The 14,776-nt window shown below is 36.7% G+C and overlaps 1 protein-coding gene across 2 annotated transcripts in view; it reads right to left on the bottom strand.

Annotated features, from left to right (window-relative positions):
• The window catches only part of atg5 (ATG5 autophagy related 5 homolog (S. cerevisiae)), a 193,696-nt gene that overhangs the window by 101,257 nt on the left and 77,663 nt on the right, over positions 1-14,776 (bottom strand). For both annotated transcript variants that reach the window (XM_039747847.1, XM_039747849.1), the window contains one exon: positions 10,913-11,007. In XM_039747847.1, the coding sequence (XP_039603781.1) occupies positions 10,913-11,007 (95 nt within the window). The remainder of the gene's footprint in view (positions 1-10,912; positions 11,008-14,776) is intronic.

Below are 14,776 nucleotides of genomic sequence, written 5' to 3'. Positions count from 1 at the left end.
TATACCCAATCATGTTATTGACCTATTGTCAATTAACCTAATTATGTTCCTCCAGCTGTTTCTTTATAGTACTTTTCCAGCCTTTTGTTCCTGCCATGAAATTCAAAATGAGCTAATATTTTTCATGAAATAATAAAATGTTTACATTTTCAATATTTGATATGTTTTCTGTGTTCTATTGTGAATAAAATATGGGATTATGAGATTTGCAAATCATATGTTGCTCCAAAACCAGCATATATTGTTCAGCATTAATGGTGCCTTCACAGATGTGCAAGCTACCCTTGCCATGTGCTGTAAGGTCACCCTTCCACTCTGACCAGGCAATGATTTCAGAAGTGTTCCTTAGGCCATGCAGTGATTTCCACTACAGCATTGTGTTAGATTTTATTGCGGTTCTGCCTGAAGGCAGAAAGATTACAGATATCTAAAATTATTTATCAGCCTTGTCCCCTTGGATATAGAGATTTCTCGTGAATCTCTGAATCTTTTAATGACATTATGTACTGTTGATGATGAAATCACCAAATTCTTTTTTTTTTTTTTCCTTTTTTCAATTTTCCATTGAGGAATGTTAATCTTAAATTGTTGTACTATTTGCCTGCATACTCTTTTCTTTCACAGAGTAGTGAACCACTTCCCAACTTCTTCTGCCTTTCTGGGATGCTCCTTTTATACCCAAACATGTTGTTAACCTGTTGCCAAGTAACCTTACTACTTGTGAGATGCTCCACCATTTTTTTTGTATTGCACAACTTTTCTAGTCTTTTGATAACCCACCCCAACAGCTTTTTTGAAATATGTTTCTAACATCAAATTCAAAATTAGCTTATTTCTTCATAAAAAAATAACAATTCTCAGTTTCAACATTTGACATGCTATGTTTGTTCTATTTTCAAGTAAATATTTATTTAAATAAATTGTAAATCATCACAATCTTTTTTTATTTACATTTTTATGCTGCTTCCCAAATTAATTGGAAATAGAATTATACAACACATCCCCCTCTCTCTCTATCCTCCTTTTTATCTTTTCTTCCATTGTCCACCATCTGACTCTTTCCCCACTTTCTTCCTTTTTCTTTTGTTTTTGTTTTCCCCCGGTCCTGTCTGTGACTATAACAAACCTATTTAAAAGAAAAATAAATATATATATATTAAAAAAAAAAAAAAAGCCATGAATGATGACAGCACAGCTACACATACATTACATATGCATGTGTCATCTGTGTTACTGACAGGCTGAAGAAAAAAAAAAAAAAAGAATTATACAACACTGTCCGGAATTTAATAATCTCTCATTGCATAAGATCTAAGATTAAGATGTAAGTATATATAGAGACTACATTTTAAATTTAGAGCACAGTTTATAAAAACCTCAGACTTTTAACAATCAATACAGCTCAAACAAGCTTTAGTATCTGCATCTAGGACTGAGGAATTCTGCATCTAACATTTGAAGATTTAGCCTCAATAGTAGCACTTTCCCCTCTGAATACTTTATGTAGCATTCCCAATATAACATAGATTTTTATTCTTTCATTAGCTTTGATCGATGACAAAGTTTTACTTTGTTGTAATTTAACATGTGTAAATTACTAAAATTTTACATATCTGGCACAAAACATAAAATATTAATCTTATATATAACTCAGAATTGATCACAATTAATCTGCAATTAACAGGTTTCTATTTTATCTGTTTGACTGCATCATAATTATTTTCCATTCAAAGCATCAAGTATTACATTTGTTTTTGCCTAATGATAGAGTGATTTTTGGATAACTCAAAGCTGTTACAAGTTATATTCTCTATCAGAAATAGTATTATTTCCCATTTGCCTGTACAATTTCTCCATCTACTGGGCAAAGACAGAACAACAGTAATGGTTGCAGAAACAGCACATCTGCTATTTCACTCTTCCAATTTCTTTCACTAAAGAGAAATCATGCTCACTGCCAAATTGTTTTGAAGTTATGACACCTAATGATAAAAATAAACTAATCAATGTATGGACTTTTAGTATAGTACAGATCCTACAATTCAGAGAGAAAGCACCAAAAACAAAGATGTCATGCAAAACAACCAGAACTCTCACTTTTTGTTGCTTTTTTAACATTTTTTATTCAGATTAACCAATCTAATCAATTCTCATAGGAGAATGTTTGCCTGGGAATATTATCCCATATACTGAAAGCCACTACCAAATATTTAATGACTAAATGCACAACTCTTTCCACCATTCATGCACCCAGGTTTTAAGGTTTTGCGTTATGAAAACAAGCCTAAAATTCTTACCTGGGTGAAATGCATAAAAAGTAGCAAGGCTTTGTTTGTATTTGATATAAAAAAAATTAACTGTACGGTAAAATATGTATTTATTTTTGTTCAAATGCATTCATACTAAAATGTAGAACTGGTCTAACACAAAAATGGTCAGAAGTAACTGGCTCCCTATTTCACCATCTGTCTTGTCCTGAAACTAGAAATAGTTTCACTTTGACTATTAAGTAGCAGATTAAACATGATATGATACTTTCAGAACTCTCAGAACATTTTCACACCTTGACATCTGTATAAAGTTGAAAAAAATAATAGTTTATATGAAAGCACACACAAACACACATTAGTTTAATTATTTATTGTTGTTTGGGAAATCCATTCTCTAACAACTGAGTAATAAAAACAAATTATTGTATTGTCAGCAGTACAGATATGAGGTCTGACAAGTTGCTAAGGTAGTTAGTCTTTGAGAAGGGGCAGAGCTACTTGGTAAAGCTGGCCATTAAAACAGCTCCAGAGAATGTTGGAGGGAATGTGGTCTGGCGAGCCGCTAGTAGAATCCCAGCTATGGATCAGATCATTGAGCTGGGGAAAATGTGGCAATGGTGTTGCCACAGACCCCTTGATGAGCAATGTGTGGTACAGCAAATGTGTATATGTGTGTGTATATTATTATTATTACATACATATATACACACACAGAGTCAAGGAAAGAGAAATGAGACAATCCTGTGTTTTCTAGAATAGGCCACAGTGAGGAAAAAAATGGGGATGTACTGGTAGCACTGCTGCTTCACATTGCTTCAGATTTCTGGGTGTGAATCTTGGCTAAGGTTCTACCTACACATTCTCAAGGATTTTACACTGGGTACTCATGACTTCCTTACTTTTTCCTAAGACAAGTCTTTCACATAAACTGTCCATTTTAAACAGACAGCGGTGGTTGGCGATGTAGAAGGGATGGATTACATCTCTCAGGGGGGGATAATAGTGCTCAAGAATTCCTCAGGAAAACACTGTTGCATTGGTGAGGGTAGTCTAGTTTGAACAATTTACACTGTTACCTCACTGACTCTCATCAATTAAAACAGCTTTAAAATGGGATGGGCCCAGAGATATGGCATTGATACACAGATATTAAAATCTAAGCATGATTTTTTTATTTTATTAAAAACTCACCTCAGCTTTTTTTTTTAACCTAATGTTCAAATAAAACAACACATTGGCTTATATACTATATAATAAAACAACACATTTAATCACAATTTTTAACATTCATAAAAATAGTATGTGTGAATGACATTATAAGAAAGTTCTTAAGCATGTACTCTGATAGGGACATATTTTTTGGAAAAACATGTACACTGTAACAGTGTGAAGTAATTGTCAGAATGGCAAAAGTGCATTATGCAATGTATTTTAATGTGCAATCTATAACACAATGATGAACAATCTACATGTCTTTTGTCACTACCCACCCTATATGTTAACATCTAGTAAAGAATTGTGTTTCACAGAGCCCAAAATGTAACCCTGATTCCTTATTTTAGCTTTACTGTTTAAAAATACTATTTAAAAAATTAACACTGAACTTTAATAGCACAGGTGATTTTCAGTTTAATGCCATACTTGAATTATATAGGACACTATTTACAAAAATGCTTAATTTAAATATATAAACTCCTTTCCCTCAAATTTACTTTCGATGATGTGATTTACAGACTGCATTTATTTAGCTTACCTCAGAAACAATTTACATTGAAACTGCCACTGATAACTAAATAATACTCAGAAACCTTCAATGTGGCAGCTATTCTTTGATAATGACATGAGGAGTATATAAAATAAGCTGAGGTGTTTGAGTGTACTATAATCAGATTTTTTACACATTGAACTTAAAATCATTATTGGTTTAGCATGCAAATCAAATAAAGTACTTTTAATGACACAATGGCAGTACTTAGAATTTATTAGACCTTTTTAGGTGTATTCGCATGAAATGCACAAATTACTAATTATAATAACTATGTCTGTTTATCGGCATGGAACAATTTATTTGAAATACGACACGCTTATCATTGAAAGAAATCTGTCAGATAATTCAATTTTAGTTGTGATAGCTCAAACAGAACATGCTGTACAAAGTTTTGAAACTTCACAATCTCCCACTGCAAAGGTTGGGAGCATGTGCTGATAGTGCATTGCCACACCCAACGAACCACCTGGATTGGGACCTGAGTACAGCAAGTGACACCTCAGCACCAAACTGAAACAGTGCAAAGGGTTTTTTATTTTTTTTATGGTGGCTGGAGTGCCAATCCTGCCACCAACCCCAAGTGTTCCCTGCAAGTTGGAGGAGCTGCTTGCAGGGCATTGGCGATTTTGGAAAATCATCTACCTTAAAACAGAGAAATGTTCACTGGGGGTCCAACTATGAATTTGATTACTATTTCAACTTTACGTTGAAAGTGGTGACAAACTTGTAAAAGAGTAAAATACACAAAGCTTTTGGTTTCATGTATCTTCAAATGGAAATTTAAATATTTAAGATAGTTGTCACCTTTCATACTTCCAATATACTGTACAATAAATCAGTTCCTTTCAAAGTTTTTACTTACATATAGAATTTTAACAAATTACTGTTACTGTTTTAACTAGTATTAATAGCTAGATGGAGAACTATTTTAGTTGCTTTTCTATTTCATATGTTAATGCTGATAGTCATTTTATGCTAGTATTCTTCATTTTGTATTAATAGTTATTTTTAATTTGTTAATTATTGGGTACTACTCTATTGGATATGCTTTCAAAAAGTTTGTTTAAGAAAACTGAACAACAATTAGTCAAAGGCCCTCCGCCAATGATACACATCAATTGATGCCACTTTTACAACACTTGAATTGTAATCTGCAGCCCAAAAGTTATTGAGCCTCAACAAGCTTATTTGTGCTTTGTTTTCAACTCTATTGTAAAAAAAAGCGTGTATTAAATGTAGTCTACTAGCACATGTAATTACAGTCTATTATTGTTACTATTTTTGAATGTGATTCATTGTTACAAAAATATTTAATGAGCAAAAATATGATTACTGATTTGTGAATGAAGTAAATAAAAAATATGAAATCTCCAACTTTCATATCAGTTAAATTAGTCACTGAACGCACCGGAATATTACACCAATTATTTTTATGAAAACATGTCAGTATATTAGAATTTAAGATTCAATAAAAGCTAGAAAAAATACTTTAGCTTTATATTTACATAAAACGACACAAGTCACAAGAAAAAAAAATATTAATTTTACACAACAAGCTTCTTTCACACCAGTCTGACATTACCTGCAGCACTGAAGGCCGGCTTAGATAGTAAGGTGAAAGCAGGGCAACACAGCACTTTCAGCACAGATTGAGCAAGTTCCCTGCTTAAATTCAGCCTCATCACCCAGAACTCAATGGGGTCATCAGTACACACAGAATCATTTGCACTGATGTAACCCCCAGTAGTCACTCACTATGCGGTCCAGCCACTAGCTGTGACTGCTGATATTGTCACCCTTATGCAGTTTACTGGTAAGGACAGAATAGAGGTGATGCATCCTTCATTCCTGCTGGCTAGGCTCCATAAACTCCCTCACCTTGGCTTTGTACCGGGAGTCTAGTACGATGGCCACCCAGTAATTGTCCCTCTGTTATATAGGTTTAATCCGGGGTCCTTCCTAAGGCACTGCAGCATATGTGCAGCCATGTTGTAAAGGTAATCCCTGCCCACCACTTCCTATCTTCCACCCACTTCCTCTTCCTACTGTTCATTATCCCCCCCACCCCCAGACAATAAGCACTGCCCTCTGTACCTACTCCTCTTGCTCCTGGAGTGTCCCTGCCCAGCCGGGCTGCCTACTGGGCATGTCCTCCACCTCAGCACCCTCTCCCACTTCGAGCAGTGTCCTTTCCAGCAGGAAACCATGTAGGAGCATATCATCCCAGCCAGTGTTCTCCTGACTGACAAACTTAGTGGCCTGCTTCAAAGGAGCCAGCACCTTGCAGAGCTGCTGCATCTGCTAATGCTGGTCTGGAGTGAAATATTCCAGTGGCAGTTCTTGGTCCCTGATACCATGCTCCACCAAGCAGTAGATCACTATCTTGCACTGTTCCCATAGCCACTTCACCATGTACAGGGTGTTGTTCCACGACATTGCTGCATCACAAACTAACCTGTGGAAGGGGGATTGGGGCAGGTGGAACTGCTGCTGCATTTTTGAAAGCAATGTGCTTGCAGTAGGTAAGCGGAGAAAATGGCTGCAGACCTGCCGTGCCTTGCTCGGAAGCTAGCCCAATCCTGGGCATGTTCGGAGGAATCTCTGTACCACAAGGTTGGGCAGAGGAGCAAAACACGGCACGTGGGTCAATTTGCTATTGTCTGACATCACACTGCCTGTCTGATGCCACCGGGGGATAATTCATATCAGGACCGGATCCTGGAAGACAGCCAGGATTGCAAGCCCAGGTGTTGCTCCTCTCACCCAGACACACCAACTCCAGCACAGCCTGGCATTGGCTGTATAATGCCAAGGCACAGCTGCAGGGACATTTGCTTGATGGCTCAGTGCAGCTTCTGTCTGGGATGGCGGCAGCTATGCAGTAAAAGAAGGTGGAAGAGGCAGAAGAGGGAAGTGGGTTGAGTGACGGGCCATATGATAGTGAAGGGCTGGGACAGTCTTTTTGGTAAAATAATGGCGGCTGGGAATCTGCCAGGTGGGGATACTACAACTCATCAGCTAGTGGAAGAGGGCTGTGTCTACCAGCTAAAATGGCAAGAGGTGCAGCACCAATAATTTTCCCAGGTGCCCATTTATATGTTGTATTTAGGGGTGACTGGTGCCTCTTATGCACTAGCACCAGTAGCCAGTACCATAGAAAGGATATAAATGTACGGCGAGTTAAGTTGCAATCTCTGCCCTTTTTTCTTTTTTTTCTATTTATTTTATAATAAATATCAGACAGATATCTCTTTTGTTTGCAAGGTACAAAACTCCCACGTTCCTTATACCTCATCACTTCATTATATGCATCATGATCTACCCAAGCAAAAATGATAGTGGGAAATATGAAACCTGAACATGAAATCAGCCACTCTGTTTTTCTTTAAAAATGAACCAAATATATATGCATACGAGAGAGAGAGAGAGAGAAAGGCGGGGGGGTTAGGAGCACATGTTGTAACAGCGCATTGCCACACCCACCACATGACAAACCAACTCAGGATCCCAGATTAGGAACTGAGTGCAGCCATGTGATGGGTGACACCTCAGCACCACACTAGTTCAGATGGAATGTAACCAGTGTGAGTTTTTTTATGGTGACTGGAGTGCCAATTCTGCAACCAACCCCCAGGTTTTCCCTGCAGGTTGGAGGGCCTGCATGCAGGGCTGGATGCATATTAACGTGGATATGATAAATTCAGAGCCAGAACAAATTTAGTTAGAGCACTATGATTTTTGAAACGTTTGTCTGGATAAGGCTGTCAGGTTGGCGGTAAGATTGATGTAGGATTACATAAACCCTAAAAAAGTTTTGATTCACATGAAATATGCCTGAAAGTGCATAGGCAAAATAGGAGAACTCTGTAAGAAGCCTCAGGCAGGTTTCATTGATCAAAAGTGCACAGGGCTCAGACATATAGAAATCTAATGTGAATACACAATTCTGTTCAAAAGGAAATCAAAAATAAGATCCATTGTTAAAATAATTATTTTATTTATATATATATATATATGTCTGTCACATTGGAGTGCTGCATAATATCATCACATCAAAAACAATATCCCTGCTAATGTCATTATATCCTGCTCATGTGAGGACCAGAACATAGCCCAATACAATTGGGTGCAAGATAATAAACAGCCCTGTAATAGGTGACAGCCTCATCGCAGTGCACTCATGAAAACACACATACAGAGACAACTTGTACACATTAAGTGACCTACTATGCACATTCTTTGAAAACGTGAGATTAGAAAACCATAGACAGACACAATGAAAACGTGCAAACCCCACCTAGACATCTAGACGGACATTAAATCCAGCACAATAAATTCACTACTAACTTCAGTCTTTATTTATTTTTTTTGACCCAGACAATGGGTAAACCCTCACCCACCCACAGGTACGAGAATCTATGCATAACTAATTGACATATCATTTGAATGTGAAGAGAACTGGAGAAAAAACAAAAAGGGAAGACATACAAACTCTGAGGAGGCATAGCAAATCACATTCCAAAGATGTGCTGGTTAGGTTGACTGTCGAGTCATATTGTTTCATAGGTTTAAAAAAAAAAAAAAAACAGGTTACCAAAACACTTAAATATAATGTCATTTTCAAAGTTACACAAAAGGCCTTTTCAGGGAACAAGTACTGGGTTAATAGCTTACAGTTTTTCTGTAGCAATGTGTTTTACCTAAGCCCTGAAAATTAAAACAAGCGATTTCTACAGGTGTCCCAGCTTTTCCTGGTTACTTACAAGCCCCTTTTCTGAATAAAAGCAATGCTGGAACAAATTGCATTGCTACAACCTATGAAACATTATTTGGACAATACTGCACTAAAGGAAGTAGTATATTGTTATAATGGTGAGAAAAAGGCAATTAACAAAGGAAGACAGACAGACTATTACAACCCTTAAATGTTTAGTTCTTTCATTTAGAGAAGTTTGCAAGAATGCCAAGATGTCAGTGAGCACAGCTTTCAAATCAGCCAGAAAATAAATTTTGAATATTGCTATTAAAAATAGCTAAATATTCCAATATACTTGAACTGACATTAACGATTAGAGGCATTATGTATATATATATATATTTTTTTTTTGTTTGTTTTTTTAATAGTTCATTATTATAGTGACTGCCGCATGGCAAGAACACCAACAGCAAAAAACAAAGTCCTTGTGGTAATATGGAATATCCACATTAAAATATATTTGCAGCATACTATCATTAGCAATTTGTGATTTGCAGCAGCATACCCAGTGGGAAAAAAAAATATATATTAATAATAATGTAGCAGAGCACAGTGCCAGCATGTGAGGCTCATAAGAGATTAAGCTCCTTTCTGTGGCTGCTTTTATGGGTCACTGTCTTGAAAGGATCAAAAAGAATACATGTCAGGTAGTAAGACTGCCACAGGGTGAGAAACAAGCAGGCAGGTCAAAGTCATACTTGTTTAATTATTTTGTGTGTTTCTTCGTGCCGGTCCCAAGCACGGATAAATGGGGAAGGTTACATCAGTAAGGGCATCCGGTGTAAAATTTTGCCAATAGATGATCTGCTGTGGCAACCCCCCAACGGGAGCAGCCTAAAGAAGAAGACGACAGTATATCATGGCATTCAGAATAAAAAGTCTGGCACCTGTGGATTTCACCCAGAAATGTAATTCTTGTGTATCTTATTTGATTGTCACAGTACCAAGTCAGGGTTTGCACAATCGGTCTACTTTTTTTCTCCCTTAAAGATGCAGCAATATTTTATTACAGGTGAATTAAACATACAGTATATTAAACTATACCTCATTGTTTTAGGCATTTTGTATCAAAATGGCAGACAAATAAGATTGTGGCCAATTGTAGGATACACTGTGCTGGCTCTTTAAAGCAGTAATTTTAAAATATAACAAAAGACAAATCAGAATTACAAAGTTTTTTTTCCATTTACTTTAAGTCAGGGATCTCAGGTTTAAGAGTGAACAGGACAGAATCAGTTGCAGAATAATACTTTCAGGGCTCCAGAAAAGCATTTAAAAAAATCAAGCACACTTGTGTGATCCAAAAAAGAAACTACATTGTGAAGTAGTCTAGTTCTAAGTTTTACTAATAAAGATAAGAAGCTAACTATTCAAACATACGAAATTGCTGATTGTGGAAATGAAAGTGCAAAAATAGATGTGCAAATTATTATAGCTTTGCACAGCGTGTCTGTAGTAATTTGATGCTAAAATTGGTGCAGGTAAAACAAACAACCGTGCCTTTATCAGTCAAATGTCAACTTCTGCCTTCGAATGGGACCTTTTTTAAAAAAATAAATAAATACAATTTAATTACTGTATATTCAAATAGTGTAGTTTGATCAGACAGCCCTAGTATAGTTTCTCACACTATTAAAAGGAACTTTGAAATTGGCAGAAGCACTGAAAGGAAAGGGTCTATCTTACCAAGGCCACAACAGAATCAGAAGACAAGGTTCTGAGAGTTAATATCTTGTGTGATACGTGCCCCACAGGACAACAGCTTCAAGCATAGCTTGACAGTGGTCAAAGTAAGCAAATCTCCTTCAGTGCTGTGAGCATATACTAAGTACTCCTTTCTCAGCATCAGGACTACATACCGGAGGTTACTTTATGTAATACAATCATCCAAATAAGATATTATAAAATACATAAGACAATACAGATTTGCTATACAAAAGGTCTAAAATCAATTATTTTTTATTCTTACGGAAAAACGGTTGAACAATTTGTGTAAAATGGTGTAAAATAGAAAATAGATAATAGAAATAGAATATATAATAGAAAACACTACTTTAATATATTTTAAGTTGCATTTTTATAAGCGTTAAAAAACTGAAAGGGTATGAAGATCGTTACCTGATAAATCCGGAAAGGAATGTATCGAAATCCTCCCTCTTCTGCAGGATATTCCATTAACTTTCGATTTATAGCCCAGAACTGATCAAATTTATCTGTTCAAAGACAGAAATTTTTTTTAATGCTTTACTAGATTATTTTTTAAATACTCATAACAAATAAAATTAATAACATGTCAAACACATAATTCAGCTAGTAATATATGTCTTCTCAATGCACTTTTAAAATATTTAAGGGAAAACATTAATATTTAAATACTTCAAAAAAACTAACCTGGCAGAAACGAAATAGAGAGACTACTATATGTTCTTTTTATTTGAATTATTTATTTACCACATATATCTAGTCTGACTAAGGTATTAAGTTAGCCACATAAACATGTCATTTAAATACATTATCACAACTTCAAAAATATACAATTAGATGCAAAGAGGTTTACAGATAAACGTTAGATTATCTAATTTTAATCCCTTCTGATTATTATTTTTTTCTCTGATTTCACACATCCTGCTGATGGTTTTTCCATGTGTTACTAAAAATCAATGCCTGAATTAGTGCTGGGTGGTATACCGGTTCATACCGAAAACCGTTTTTTATTTTTGTTATGATATGGATTTTTCTTATACCGCAACACCGGTTTAAATTGCCTAAACGACGTTCGGAATTTGGCACAGCGGGAAACTGTTCAAGTGGGGACCTTTTTTCACTGCTACACCGCTAATCACAGAGGTGTTGCCCGGGAGCTGTTTTTCACTGCTACAATGCTAAATAGGTAGTGGTAGTGAAAATGGACAGAGAACATTCCGAAACTGAAGCTGATGCTAAAGTTGTACATGATGACACAGAAGGAAAAAAAGGAGTCATGTCCGCTGCCTGGAGATACTTTGGTTTTAAAGGGTCGGATGTGGACCATTATGTTCAAATGTGTAAATACTGTTTCTATATTACTGGATAATACTGCAAGCCAAGTTGTACTTGTTTCATTTGTTTTCAATACAGTGTAATGTACCTGGGTGCTGTGTAATAGTGTGACGACATGTTCACTTTATTCTTGACATTTCCACTTTAATCTCGACCTTTATGACAAGATTAAAGTCGACATGTTGACTTTATTCTCGTAATTTGTCATTAAAGTAGAACATCGTAAAGTAAACTTTATCGTAAAACGAATATTTAATTTACCACATTTTCTCAAAAACCCCGTCATAAGTTATATAGCACATTAAATGCTCTGTGTTAAGTGTTCCCCGAGCCATGTTAAATCAGTACGTGCTTCTCTCTTGTACTAAGAAGGCACCGGCAGTGATGGCCGACACAGAATACATTCACTTCATGATATTCCTGCTCTCTGAACATTTAGAATGCTAAGATAAATACAATAATTTTCATGATGAAATGCATTAAAGCATGTTTTAATCATGTGGGGGAACGGCGGCATGAAGGATGCACTGCTGCCTCACAGCAAGGGTGTCTCAGGTGTTCCCTGCCTTGAATTTGCATATTTTTCTGGTGGGTTTACTCGGCGTACTTCAGTTTCCTTTCAAAGTCATGTAGGATGTGAGGTTTTGATATGCTATATTAACCCTGCTAGTGTATGTTTTGCTCGTTTTCACCCTATGATGTGTTGGCGCCATGTTCAGGATTTCCTCCTGCCTTGCACACAATGCTTGCTGGGATGGGCACAACCTTGAATGGATGGCATAATCTATACTAATAAAAGGCAAAGCCCTCACTGACTGACTGACTCATCACTAATTCTCCAAGTTCCCGTGTACAGTAGGTAGAAGGCTGAAATTTGGCAGACTCATTCCTTACAGCTTACTTACAAAAGTTGGGCAGGTTTCATTTCGAAATTCTACGCGTAATGGTCATAACTGGAAGCTATTTTTCTCCATATACTGTAATGAAGTTGAGCTGGATGGCCGTGGGGGGCGGAGTTTCGTGTGACATCATCATGCCTCCCATGTAATCACGTGAACTGACTATCAACGCAGTACGCAGAAAACCAGGAAGAGCTCCAAAATGAGCTGAAGAAAACATGCATTATATAATTGAGAAGGCAGCGAAACAATAAGAAGCGAGCGACTGACATTTACAACCATATTCATGAGTGCTGCTAGTTCGGAAAACAAAGCACGGTGTAAACTTAAAGTTTAAATTAAGTTCATAGACAGGCTTCCGCTGGCGTTTGTCATGCCCACGGGTAATGCGGGATACAAGTTTAATGAGAGGGCGCAGGATATAAACGAGAGTTTTGATCACTTTGTAACTAATTAAAATTGCAGGTGAAGGGCTGTGCTTATGCAAATTCCGAGAGACTGCGTTTGTGGGGGATTGACAGTTAAGGCGGGTGGGGGAGTCACGTCATCAACTCCCCTCCCATTCACCTCATTTCGCTCTGAGCTGGGCTCCACGGCTAACGCCGTTTTCCGAAGCAACTTCGTCACACTGCCACCAAATACAGAAAAATCCACAAGTTAATACACACCCGGTCTCTAGAGGTTCTCCACACTCAATGTATTTCTCGCGTCCCCTTTATATCCTCTGATCTCCCATTTCAATTCAGATGCCTCCAATTTCCAGTAAAGCTCTGCTGCGCGATGACAAGTAATAAGTCTCAGGAACAGACCCTACAAAACGATGCCATTGATTTCAGGCAAGATTGCTTTTCTCCTGGACAACTATACTTGCGCAGCTTCGTCATATTACAACCGGAGTGCAGCCAGAAACTATTAAGTGCCGGGTCTTACTTAACATTAAATTAAGCCGTGGACATCGCAACATCACACAAGAGAGCAACTCACATGAACTTACTGAACGCAGTACGAGTGATCACTTCCATGCATCAAACCTGTTCAAGAAACGCATTACACAATTGACAAGGTGATGGCTTTATATGGCGTTCATTTATAAAGCAGCGGAGAGGCTGTGTGAAGGCAACTACACAAAAAAACAGCAGAGCGCCACACTCTGAATGTATTCCTGGCATCACCGTTATACCCCTGTTCTCCAATTTCGATTGAAATGCCTCAAATTTCCAGTAAGGCTCTGCTTCGTGATGACAATTAATGTCCCAGGGACATACCCTACAAAAGGTTGCCATTGATTTGAGGCAACATTGCTTTCCTCCTGGACAAAACTATACGTTGCATTCTCAAAAGTAATTATATATATATATATATATATATATATATATATATATATATATATATATATATATATATATATATATATATATATATATATATATATATATATATATACACACACCGATTTACATACTGTCAAATAAGCGAACCACACACCTAGCAACATGAGAGGCTTAAGCCTTTAGCTGGCGTCTGAGGTTGATTGAGAGTGGGTGCAGTGAGTGTGTACTGCCTGATGAGCCCATCAGGCAGTTGGATTTAGTCTTTAAATTTCTATGGTGAAGAAAAATTTATGCAATGATGATTCAATTTAACTTTCATTCCTACTAAACATATTTCTGTCGACCAAATAAAAATTACTTATATTTAAAATTTAAATAGAACTTGAACAAATACGATAATACCCACGCAGCACTAAGTGCACGTAAGATTAGGAGTCATCCGTTTTAACAAGCAGCGTATTGCACTGATACGAAATAGCCTGCCCATTTAATTATTTAGGAATGGATAGATAAATTAAGATTTTGTACAAATAATGTTTTTAATTTTTCTTCCTCAATGGACTCTGGCACCCCCAGCAACAGCTGCTCGCACCCCAAAGGAGATATATATATTCCGGTATATACATACACATGGACAAAATTGTTGGTACCCTTCAGTCAATGAAAGAAAAACTCAAATTGGTCACAGAAATAACTTTAATCTGACAAAAGTA

Source organism: Polypterus senegalus, chromosome 3, assembly GCF_016835505.1.
Source record: "Polypterus senegalus isolate Bchr_013 chromosome 3, ASM1683550v1, whole genome shotgun sequence".
Lineage (NCBI taxonomy): Eukaryota > Metazoa > Chordata > Cladistia > Polypteriformes > Polypteridae > Polypterus > Polypterus senegalus.
This window is presented reverse-complemented; position numbering and strand designations above follow the sequence as displayed.